Here is a 13,302-nt window from a genome sequence, read left to right as displayed (position 1 = left end):
ATATTCTAAGACATTAGCTATTCTACACAATTTTGTGTCATCTGTAAATATAATAAGCAATCCATCATCCAAGACAGCAATTAAAAAGTTTGAGGAAAAACAAGGCCCAGAATTGAATGCTAACTGGATACTTTTAATTGTCATTGCAAACCATTCCTCACTTAATTAGCTTGGTAATCAGAAAGTTACAAAATGCTATATCAAATGCATTTGTCAAATAACATTAGGTCTTTTGTATTCCCACAGTCTACTAAAGTTACTTGATAAGAGAGTGAGAGAGACAGAGACAGACAGACAGACAGACAGACAGACAGACAGACAGACAGAGACAGACAGGCAGACACACACACACACAGAGAGACTGGAAATAAATGTTACTGTCAAATCTATGCTGATTTCTGGTAATTACTGCATTGTTTTCAAGATGGTTACAATTTTGCAACCTGTTCTTGCTTTATTAAACTAAAATTTGTATCATACTCATCAATGCAGTAGACATTTGGTAATACGTATAGGACAAATTAGAGGTACAGACTAACAAATCTTTACCTCTCCATTGGATGGGACTAGCATAGCACATTTTGGTTTACCATAGCCTCATAAAAATATGCAACAACAGTAAGGCTTTTGGTTCATCACCATAATCAAATATCAATATACTTTGTCACAACCTTAGCATTCTCTTCTTGATAATCAATCACCTGCAATTGGATAACAACTTCCTCAGAAAGATCTTTCAGTCTTTTTGTAATCTCCAACCTCCATGAATGTTGAAATATGATCACATAACCACTCTTTCTATTATCTAAAGGAAGCTGAGTTACTAGCCACTCCAGTGACTGCATCTGAATTATGCACGAGAAAGTTGTGGAAATGAAAATCAGTTTCAGGATTCCAAGGCATCTGTTTCAACTTTGAATTTGGATATGAGCCTGTGTATTGTATCCTCCAATCTAAGCCTAAACAATTCAAATTACCACGGCACATTCCCAAGAAATTCTAGAACTGTAGCTTTGTGGGATCTCACTTAGCAGTGCTTGAAATAGGTAGGGAAGAATACTCAAACACTGAATGATAAGCCTGAATCCCCATCATTTCAATATTACCAGTGATAGAAGGGAAGGGAAAGAAAAGGAAAGGAAAACCATTAAGTTTCCTTATTCTGGTTTGCCCAGTAGCCACACTTTAATCTTATTAATTAATAATACTTTCTATTATTCTCATTTATTTTGGGTTACTGTTGTTTCACAAGATCACAGGGATGTTCAAACCATTGAACAAGCAGGGACAAAATGATGGCCACTATTTTTATTCGGAATACAGATAGCCCTCAATTTATGACAGTAATCGAGCCCAAAATTGTGGCTGTAAGTCATGCCTGTTGTTAAGCGGATCATTATATCACCATGCTCAATTTTATTATCTATTCTGCAGCAGTTCTTAAGCCAACATTGTCATAAAGTGAACTCCACTGTTGTTAGCACAATGCCGCAGTTGTTAAGTGAAGCCATATAACTGTGGGACACTGCAAATGGCCATAAAAGCAGATGGGTTGCTGAGCCCCCAAAAGGCAATTATGTGACTGCAGAGGGTTGTGTGGTGGATAACGACCATCAAAACTGAATCTAGGTCATAAGTACCTTTGGGTCTGTTGTAACTTTGAATGGTCACTAAATGACCTGTCATAAATCAAGGACTACCTCTATGTTAATTCTACTAGAAGCACAATGAGATTAGTTTTTACCTGCAGAAAACTGTGCCATTAAAAAACCAACATCTTCCCACTGATTTTTTTGCTACATGCAGCTTAGAGGCCATGGCTTTCTCACCTCCTGTTCAATTTCCTTGTTCCCTAACTTGGCAAGCATGAAATATAACTTTCATCCCAATATGAAGGAATGGATAATTCAATTCACAGGGAGGATACAAAATTAGAGAAAGTTGTTTTAGATCCTATAATCCAGGCATGTCAAACTCGCGATGTCACGTGATGTCACGTGACGTATCGGAACTTTTCCCCCATTGCCGGCAATGGGGTGGGCGTGGTTTCAGCATGATGCATCCAGCCCGCGGGCCGGCAGTTTGACATGCCTGCAAAAGCACTATGTATAAATTCCATTCGATTTTAATTGGAAATTAGAGTAACACAATAAAGCCTTTCCCTCTCTGTATAGGCATGTTGTCACCTATTTCTACATGAGAAACCCCATCCGTGTTTTTCCTCTGAAACCATGTCTCCATGCGATTGTTACTGATATTGCCTGAACAAATAAGCTCTTTTGAACTAGTTCTCATTGTTTCCTTAGGTTTCAAGGCCAACTAATGTGGCTAACATTCACTATACAGTTATTTTGATCACATTCAACAACCCAGATTGCCCTAAGCATGGAGCGTGCTGGAAGTTGCCTGATAATAAACCTGGCATTACAGGTTTTCTTCACAAGCTCAATCCATCATATAAAATGAATTTACTCTTTCAAGGTGTAAATGTTCCTCCTCTGCACACTTATCAGCCACATCTAAAGTCACCTACACAACTCCCTTTCCTTACAAAGCTGTTACAGATTCAATGATCACGGGAATATGTTTCTCTGCAAAATGTCAACCAAACCACATGGAGCAAAACATCTCTCTTATTTTTTTAAATTTATTTATTAGATTTTTTTTACATCTCCTTCATTACTTTATAAGTAACTCAAGGCAGTGAACACACATAATATTTCCTCCTTCTCCTCCTCTTTTCTCCTCAGCCACAACTCAATGAGGTGGGTTGGGCTGAGAGGGACTGTCCCAAAGTTATCCAGCTGGCTTTCATGCCTAAAGTGGGACTAGAACTCAGTCTTCTGCTTTTTACGTCAATTTAATCACTACTACAAACTGGCTCTTCTTTTACTTTTAATTACAATTACAGTTCTTCTTGTTAAAATGGTGAATGAAGAACGCAGAAGCTTTGGCTATAAAGGTAAATGAAAGAAAGATATTCAGCATACATTTGTAAAAATAACCACAAAAGATAGTTTCTCACTATTAGTTTGCTAAGCTGATCACCTCTAGACCACCAGTTTATTTTTCTCTTCTCCCTAAAATCCCAAATGTTTTTTAGCTTGTTGAGACTTCCCTGGTGCTCTCTGAGCTGGGTTGTTTTCTTGCAGATGTTTCATTACTCAAACTAGGTAACATCATCTGGTGATATTTCAGCCCTGAACTACAAATATCCTCTTTTATTGACCAGCTTGTTGTGCTAGCTGTTACGATGAACTATTATTGTGCATATAACTTCATATTTTTTCAACATTCCCTGAAATACTTGTTGCTAGCATGTTTATCTCATTTCCTGCCCTTTTCCTCTCCCCTAGCCCTGTGCGTTCCCACAGAGAGGGCCTCCCCAGGGTGCCCCCGGTCAGAGAATGTCAGCTGGTGGCCCCCAGGGGGAGGGCCTTCTCTGTGGGCGCTCCGGCTTTATGGAACCAGCTGCCGGTTGAGCTCCGGACGGCACCGGACCTTCGCTCTTTCCGACGCGGTCTGAAGACCCATTTATTTGAACAAGCTGGCCTGGCCTGATGGGGGAAGTTAGGGTTTTTAATTGGGTTTTTATATTGTTACTGTTTTATCTGGGCGATTATTTAATTCTTTTTTTAATTTTTGTATCCTCTATTTATATGTGCCCTGTTCACCGCCCTGAGTCCCTCGGGAGAAGGGTGGTATACAAATTTAATAAATACAAATACAAATACAAATACATGCATGCTAGTCGTTTCCAACTCTAGGGGCTGGTGCTCATCTCCGTTTCAAAGCCAAAGAGCCAACGCTTGTCCGAGGACGTCTCCGTGGTCATGTGGCCGGCATGACTATACAAATTAATCAGAGCTTGGTCTTCTGTGCTTGTTCCTCATAGAATGTATAACCTATCCTTTCTCTGTTTGTAACACACACTGACTTTGTAGATACAAATGAATATGTTAACATTTAGGGGCACTGAATGCTGTCTCTCAGTGTAGAATAAATTTGATAACCTTCAGTCTGAGTTTATCCTGAGTTTATCTGAGTTGGTTTATGGGATTGTGCCCTTGATGAGTACAAGTTTGGAGTCTGTCCCAGTGCCAGGCTGTTCTATCTTAGAACAGAAACGATACTGGGAAAAAGAGACCACTGATGAAATAGTGAGAGCAGCATTTCAAAGCCCCACTTTCATAGAGATTAAGTTCTAGGCTCTTCAACTTAATGAAAAGAATTGTATTACATTCAAAGGTTAGCAAGTCTTGCCTAGAGTAGCACAAGCATAATCATTTATATTTTTATTCTTAGGGGGAAAGGATCATTGTCTTTACTTACTTTCTTTTTCACTGGGGATGAAAAAGAAAGTTGTCATCTAGGCCAAAATAACTTCTTGGCTGATTTGTAAGCAGCTTCTTACAACTATCTTAATTTGCTTTCAGAAGAACTAAATGTTTGCAAGATGTCGTAACTCTTTAAAAATTATTATAACTCTACTGTTTCTTTTTTTATTTAATGATAAGTGTGATCAAACTGGAATAGGAAGCTTTCTCATAATCTTCTCCATTTAACTTTAATTGTTTCCCATTCCATGGCTGAAACAGAGCTAGAGGCATGGTCTCATATTTATTGATGGTGCTAGATAGTGAAATATAGATTCAGCCAAAATATTAGCAACATGTGTTGCCACTTTAACACACAGAGTCAACCAGAAATTTCTGATACAGGGAGAAAATGGTAAACAGGGAACTGATTAACAAAATAAATAGAAAATGCCCTTGAAAAGACAAAAGATGTGGAAATGTCAGATAAATTAAACATTTTTTTAAAAAAATGGCTCTGCTGTCAAAGGGATAAAGAGAAATTCAATAAAAGCTATTTGTCTGTATTTCAGAAAAAATCTGGCTCTGCTCTGAATAGCTTCTCAATTATTTTATTGCTTCCTGACTGCCATTAAAGATCAAATCTCTGTCTCTCTCTGTCTCTCTCTCTCTCTCTCTTTTTCCATTATGTTGTATTCTATCCACTTCTGTCCCTTTTTACTTTTTGTGAGCTATGCTGAAAATTTGGCAGGATCCATGTACTAATGCCTTCCAGTTTGAAGACTTTAGTTCACCATGGAGCTGCTCAGATTTCTTGGAGCATATTGGAGCATATCACATTGTTCCCACCCAACATAACAAGGGGTGCTAGTTGACCCTTGATTTTTACCTATCAGATTGCTAAAGATAAATGAAATGTTGCAATCTCAGAAATACATTGACTTTTCTCCACTTATCAGTAACTAGCAAAAATATAATTTAGAGAAGATAATTTAAAAGTGTTAGCTAAAAAGGGCCATTAGGCTAGCTAAGGAAATATCTAAACAGAGACTTGGTACTTGTGAGGGACCCAGAGAAAATCCTGCACTGAGATTTACCAACACCTGAGTTAGTAGTTGCTTTTGCTACAACTTCCCTCTTTGTACTGAAATACTATATGTTATTCAGGGGAAAATATGATCTCTCTTACTTACATATAGGATTGCATTGGTAGTGACTTACTGGTTTTTAGTCTTCAAATCCCTTCCCCTGAGGCAACATGGTAGATGTGGAAAAGCAGTTTAAGGTTCACAATGAAATGTGATAGTTTCTTTACCAAAAAAATAAAATAAAAATGAAAACCCATGAAGTTGATGACATTCCCAATGTATAAAAACCTTTTCCAAAATTATTCTAGCATGTTTTATTTTATAAATATGTTACACAGTCTTGAATTAATATGGCCTGGAGCCATGAAGGTAATTTGGAATCCATATGACTTCATTAACATATGATATTGGTTGGAAAGAACCTGTTACAAAATCTGTCACTTTATACAAACACTTTTGAGCTTTCCTCATATCCTGAAAAGCTGGTGTATATACAGTTGTACATGATGCCACAGGGAAAAATTATCGGAAGTTTAGGGGGGAGAGATTTTATTACAATAACATCCCATTACTTTACTCTTTCTCTTTTTCATTTAGAGCCAAGGAAGTGATAGAAATACTTAACTACTGTATGCCTGGATGCCATGAAATATTGGATAGTCCACATAAATTAGACCATCTGTTGGCTTAGGGGTGTTTTTTTAGTTTTTTATCCCACCTTTTTTTTCATATACAGTGCAAGGCAGTGAACATACCAGTACTCTTACCTATTTTCCCTGCAACAATAATTCTGTGAGGTGAATTGGATAGAGAAAGAGTGATCGGCCCAAAGACACCCAATGAGTTTTTCATGCCTAATGTGGGATTAGAATTCACAGTTTCCTGATTTCTCGCCCAGCTTCTTAACCACTATATCAGACTGGTTCTCTAACTCTAGCTCTTTGGTAGGATAAGGCATTCCAAGATTCACATTGCAACTTGTTATGAATCAAGAAACCCTCATTCTGAAACCAAGATTAACAATCTGGATATATCTTTGGACAAAGCATTGTTTCTAAAGTGCCCAGATGACTTTTACTATGTTTTAATTATTTGGCAATATAGAATAGAATCCACATTTTACATATAACCATTTATAGAAAGTATGAGACAAGCATCATTTGATATATCCAAACAACTTATTTATCTTGGCCATTCCTGAGCAGGGGTGAAAGCAAAATTAATATGTAGCCATTTTCTTAATTTTACTACATTGGCTCTCATAGGACGCACCCATTTTAAAAACTGGATCTTGGGAAAATGGACTGGTTATTTTTCTTGACCATCCATACGTCATCCTGAACTGCCATTGTGGTGATAGCGTTTATTTGCTTAGGACTTGAGTTTATTGACTGAGTTATGTTTGGTGAGTGACCACAGACAGTGTTTGAGAAAGTTCTTGACTAAGTAGATTGCAGAACCTCATACTCCATGCCATTTGCCTGTGATACATACTAGTATCTCTGGTACTATAGTTTTGCATTTTTTTGTGAATGGGCAGTATGCAAGTCCTATGTGGATAGTATTATACTGCATATGTCCTACCCTGAGATCAGTCTGTTGCACTATGTAATAGAGGAAGATACTTTCCATTGTCAGGGTTGAAATTAGATTCAACTAATATATAAGAGTTTGGAGATGGAGTTATCTTGTCTTCCTCCTCAGGTTTTTAGGTATTATCAACCAAGTAAATTCCATTCATCATCAAAATCTATGGTGATTACTTTGAATCTAAGTAAGATTAAGGACTTTGAAGTGTTTATTTGTTTATTGAGATTAGTTTCATCTCTTTATTAATTCAGTTAGTTGTATGGCACCAAATCTGTTAGATATATCATGGTTTGCAACAGTGTATAACACAATAATAAAACATTCATGGTAAAATGGCAATTTGCAAGATAGTTGTATATGCATAGAGAAGAAGAAGAAGAAAAAAATGACTTTTAACGCATGAGGTTTTGGTTACTTAGCTGCCCTAAGGAAAAAAAAGAGAAAGAAAGAAAAAGAACTCTCTTCTACTCGATCTATTCTGTTTTGTATTTTAGCAAACCTAGGGAATGTCTTCTTAATTTTTTTTGTTGTTCAAAAGCTAATTTTCATAGGGAACACTCTGTTTCATTGACTGGAACCCATACATACATAACGGTGTCTCTGAGAAAAGGCTGAGCTAGTGATGAGTTTTGCTTAGATACTTTAGTCTTCTTGCCAAACATGTTTTAGCTTTCTGATGATTTTGCAACCACCCCCACATAGCAAAAGAATTGTGTAATGGATAGAGGCTGGTGTGCCTTTCACTCTTGGGGACTTTCTCCCTCCCACCACAAAGCCTGAGTCACTTCCTCCCTTGAAGTAGTTTTCCTTACCTTGAAACACTTCCTTTTTTTGTAGGGGAGCAGATGAGTAACTCCCTGGGTGTCTTCTTGGTTTGGCTGCATATTTACTGGAGGGGTTATTGTGCAGAGTCCCCCTCCCCAATGTCCATTTCCTCATATTTTACACTACATTAAAGAGTCCTGTAGCAATTGAAAAATACTTTATTTTACAAGGTATCTGCAGTGAATATTTATCTTTTTCTGCTATAAGCCATCCCAGGAATCTATCCCTATTTCTTTCTTTTTTTTTTGCAATTACTGGGAGAGGACTAAACCATTTCTGTCTTTTGCTGCTTCAGCAGCAAAGATGGGCAGAATGACAGAAGAAGGATACCTTTTTAGCTTTGCCACAAGGACTGGTATCAATAGAGGGTTAGTTGTAACTAATGAGCCAAGATATTTTGCTATCTGAACAAACAAACAAACAATAAGAAAATTGACAAGAACCTTGGAGGTCCTCTAGTTCAATTCCCTGCTCAAGCAGGAGTCCCCTATACCATTTCAGACAAATGGCTGTCCAATCTCTTTTTAAATGCCTGCAGTGATGGAGAACCCATAATAAAAAAATATCCCAAATAACAAAAATATCCCAAAATAGTGCCCATCTCCCATTGTACAAAAGCTCACCAGATTCGTTATCACATTAGCTGTTCTAATACCATCTACTTTTAACATACCTCAGGCCAGCTTAGAGATTGCAAGGTGCTTTATATGGAGCACACACAGCTTTCACTTTGCTCTTCTTACCCTCCCATAGAATTCATGCCCTCCCATAGAATCTCATTCTGCCTAATGCAGAACCACCTGTAATCCTCCTCTATAACAGTACTGTTTTTCTTGGGTGCTGACAGAGACAATTTTACCAAGGAGATGGTTGTATGAAACAGATTAGGACTTAGTTTTGCTTCAACTGTATCATGGTGAGGGGTTCTATGGCAGTATTATTGCTGTTGGAGTAATATTACTCTCAATCATGACAATAGGCCATCATCTAATTGCCCTGATTTACCTATGTGAGTTTTCCCCCACTTCATCTGAGGTAGGTGTATTAGTCCCCTTTATCATCAAACTCCAATGAGCATTCTGTGTCAGAGTTTTATAGATTGTTTAATCTAGCAGCTCCAGAGGGGATTAGAATGAGAAAGACCATCCTATATGCTTTTCTCACATTGTATTAAATCTTTTTTTTAAGACTTAAAAGAGAGGTGAGAGTACACTCAGAAGCGCTTTGCTTAATCTGAGTTGAAATAGGGAGCAAAAGATCTGAACTGGAAGTCTTACTCCACATGTAAGTGAGAAAGAAGGGAAAAGGAGAAAATAGTGGCTAAGTGGGCTTGTGTGTATTTTACCTTTTATGGAATTAATGTTTCCATTGATTTGTCTTCACTATCTAGTCTCATCGCCAAATTGATCTTTCCTTGGTCATAAATGTTCTATAAGCTTAGGAAATACATGTGCTGTGAAAAATTGTTGGGCATTTAGCTCCATAAGCTGTCTAAAAATTGAGATGGGGGGAGCATAGTGTTAGAGCTGGAGGGGGTGATTGAAAGAAATATTTCTGTATATTTAGTATTACTCAGGTAGATAAAATACTACAGGCCATTTACAACACACCTTTAACATGAGGTTGGCTTATGTGATTCTAAACCATGGTTAGTTTATGGTTGGATAAATTTACTCGGTTTTGTTCAACTATGGGTTAGGGCACTGTGTGAACACAGCTCCAATCTCCACAAGCCACATTTACCAGGATTTCAAGATACAGCCTTCTGCTTCTCAACACTCCTAGTTGTGGCAATTGTGATGCTAGTATAATTTGTGCTATTGTTTTTTGAACTCAGTCCTCGACTCCTACCCCAGATTTGCCATGCTTGTTATGACTATGCCAGGTGTCAATACTTTTTCTTCTCAGCAAAGTCAGCTTTTCACATTCCTCTCTGCCCCTCCTCAGTTTGCTATGACTTCTGCTGCATACCAGGCTATAATAAGAACAGGATGACTGTTGGTCCATAGTTCCATTTCATTCCCATCTTTGCTGGTGATGGCTTGACACTCTGGTTTCAGCCTTTAAGTGGATAACTCCAGGGCAAATTTCTTGAAGCCAGTGGAATTGCTTTAGGCTATATTTTGAAAGCAAATTTGGATGTTATTTGTTGAGGAATCTGAATATTCTGTTTGAGATTAAGGATAATACTTGCTCTAACTCCAGGGATTGAGGAAAGGACTGTTAACCCTTTGAAAAATATATATATCAGCCTGGTTTTCTGCTCTACTCAAATCTAGAATCCACAGGATATGTTGACATATTGAGCCCAAAACTAGCCATCGTTTGGCAATTTTGACCCAGTATGTTGTTTGAGGACAGTTCATGGTTAAGAGTATCATGCAAACCAAACAAAAATGGGTTGGTTTGATAAAATTATTAGTTAAAGGATTACAAGTCTTCGGATTGTTAGCAAAGCCACAGAAAATGATGGATTAGTAGATTTGATGCCATAGCTTTCTTTAAATACACAAATGTTCCTTGGCATGCAGTTGACTGTATTTGTCATTATTAGAGTGAGAAGTGGTTGTTGGCATAGCCCAAATTTACAGACTGTCAATAAGGTGAGCTGCTATGAAACTTAAAATTGGAAGTGCTAATCCTTTTACCACATCTTCAGCAAATATTGGTGCACATAAATTCTTCTTATAGCCATCAAATTAATCCTATGGCAAGGTTGCATTAAAAAACAACTTCTGTATTAACTTTTCATCACATAAAGAGGCTATTTCTCCATCAGAATAAAGAATTTTGCTTCTCTAGATGTCTATAGAGATTCTCAATCATGCACATCATGGTTGTTTGATTTTTTTTTAGCTGTTTCCTATGGGACAATCCTACAAATGGTTGTTTGTTTGTTTGTTTTTAATTACACCTACTTTGGAAGTCCACACAGGGAGCAGTGGCTGCATGGATGTGGAGCACATCCATTCTACATATGCATGCATGTTAATCCATGGATCTGCTGAACCTTTACATTCTGCAAAGAAGTGCTTCCTCTGGAGAAATTAGGGAACGCCGCTCAATAGCCCCAGTTTCAGTTGTATTGCCTTGGATCAGACTAGAATAGCTTTCTGTTAGTTCCAATCTTGGCCAAAGCTTCCGCAAAATCTGGTGGAGTTGGACAGGCTTACATCCATGCATTGGAAGAACTCTGCAGAGCATCTTTAGATGCCGGTTGGTTCTTCTTTGAAGAGAAAGCATCTCTGATCCAGTTTGACATTCTCAACAAGTAAACTTTGGATTTTGATGGGATGGAAGGAAAAGTATGTATCTTTGTGTCTGGCAAAACTGTAACTTGACAGCGTGTGTTTTTTGGCGATCAGATGGGAGCAAAGGATTTCTTTGTCTCTTGCCGTTTTTTCCAAAAGATCCTTCGCCCCCCCTCCCCCCCGGAATGCTTCTTCTAGTTTGAGAAGGAGGGCGTCGAGGTGAAAGAGGGGGCGTATTAGAACGCGAGTGGGATAGCGGGCTTAGAGAAACAAAAGGAAACCAGCCGCAGAACTTGCTGAACTGGGGGGGGGGGGAAAGAGTGTGAGATAGGGAAGGGAGAGAGAGAGAGAGAGAGAGAGAGAGAGAGAGAGAGAGAGAGAGAGAGAGAGAGAGAGAGAGAGAGAGAGAGAGAGAGAGAGAGAGAGAGAGAGAGAGAGAGAGAGAGAGAGAGAGAGAGAGAGAGGGGTGGGGTGGGGGAACAAGCCGGTCCACAGTAACTAACAAGAGACTTAAAAGCTGGGGTAGGGATTGGGGTGGGGGTGGGCAGAGAAGAAGGCGGGTTCGCAGGCAGGAGTTCCGTCTGCTCCACATTCATTGTCGCTCACCATGACCAGTGCGATCTTGAGGCGGAATTCCAGCAAACAGGGCTTGCAGAATCTCATAAGGTAAGCCCTTACCTGCCGGCGGCGAAGAAGGGGTGACCTCGACCCCTGTCTTGTGTGTGTGTGTGTGTGTGTGTGTGTGTGTGTGTACCCAGGGGCTGAATCCCTCACCCTACCCTCCGCGGTCTCCCCGATAGCTGAACTGGGTCTGGGAAAGCAGCTCCGTCCGTTTGCAAGGCGGCGGGGCGATGTCCAGCCTGTGGCAAACGCATTCCCGCAGGCAGGAAGAACGGGCGTCAGGACGCAGCGAGAAGGGGGAGCGGGAGAGAGAGGTAGACATTTAGGGATCTCTTTCCCTGAAAACACCCCTAGACAATCGTTGCCGGCTCCTGGCTCTTGGCCTTGGTAATGTCACTGACCCGGCATCTGGAGCGAAAATCGTGTTGGGAAAAGGGAGGTCGATCTCGCCCTTGACGCGTATTTGAAGGGGGACTTGTGGCGGGGGGCGGGGGCGGGGAGAGGAGCTGGAGCTGGTGGCTGATGGCTAAACTCAACAGGGCAAATCCTTGGAAGAGGCAGTCTTTCATCCGTTTGAAAGACGGGGTTTTCATCCCCGGGGAACTCTTCCCATGAACCACGGTGGATTTCATTTGTAAGCGAGACAAGGTGAACTGGAGTTCTCTTCCGAGACTGCCTTTACGGCGGCCCGCGACCCTGAGCGCTGGAAGGAGTCCAAAAGAATGCAACAAGTTACTTCTGAGCGCGTAAGCTGTGGGCAGAGGGATTGCAAAGTTAATGTTAAAAGAGAAAAGAAAAGAGGGCTAAATAACTGCACGGCTGTGTACCTTCGATTGCGAAGAGAAGGGGTGATAAAGTGCCTTCATCTGGGACTAAGATGACAGATCTTCTTGAATAGTGACCATTTGCTAATTAGTTTGTGGGCTTCTCTCTCCCTCTCTCGCTGCATGTTTGTATGTGTACACACACACACACACACACTCACAGACCGTTGTCTAAGAGTGTATTCAAAAACAAATTTTAACAAGCTTATTGCATAGTGGTTTGGATAGATTTATCAGGGACATTTAATAGAGAGTTCATTCATTTCTTATTGTTGGTTAGTTAATTAAATAATGTTGGCCCAACAGGAAGTCCAACTTTAAAGGGGGGGGGGAATCATCTGGTCCAAGACAGAGAAGAATGTCTGTCATGAGATTGCTTTCCCCTCCTCCGTCCTCCTCATCACAGCACAGTTGGCTAGTAATACTGGGAATCACCATCCCAACCCATCTGAAGTGCACCAATTGGGGCAGGCTAATTAAAACAGTTTGGCCAGGCAAGGCATAGCAGATGGCATCTATTGTATGGCGAATCACTGCTTAAGCATATTTCATTGGAAAGTCAACATTTGTTTGGAAGCATTGACAACATGGTGGATTTTTACGTATTTATGGAAGTGTGAGAAGCTTCTTGACCATGTGGGGTGCCTTTGAGCAGTGTCCATATGGTTAACAGCCTTCACACTCAGGTTCTCACGCAATTCCTGGACACCACTGCTCAGGCTGGTTACAAGTTTTAATGTACTTACTCTACTTTAGCATCTCTTTCAAAGAGTATCCAAAAAGAAAT

General features: G+C 39.8%; 1 protein-coding gene across 4 annotated transcripts in view; it reads left to right on the top strand.

The window, feature by feature from the left end:
• LSP1 (lymphocyte specific protein 1) overlaps positions 1-13,302 on the top strand; it is a 120,223-nt gene that overhangs the window by 23,194 nt on the left and 83,727 nt on the right. The window contains exon 1 of one of the 4 annotated variants that reach the window (XM_081331847.1): positions 11,614-11,736. The exons of the other annotated variants lie outside the window; for them this stretch is intronic. Coding sequence (XP_081187973.1) covers positions 11,678-11,736 — 59 coding nt within the window. The 5' untranslated portion in view covers positions 11,614-11,677. Of the gene's footprint in view, positions 1-11,613; positions 11,737-13,302 lie in introns of those variants that run through there. 4 annotated transcript variants of the gene reach the window in all.

The sequence above is a fragment of the Vipera berus genome (genome assembly GCF_964194415.1).
Source record: "Vipera berus genome assembly, chromosome: 1".
NCBI lineage: Eukaryota > Metazoa > Chordata > Lepidosauria > Squamata > Viperidae > Vipera > Vipera berus.
Note: the sequence above shows the minus strand (reverse complement) of the source record. Positions and strands in the feature narration are given on the sequence as shown.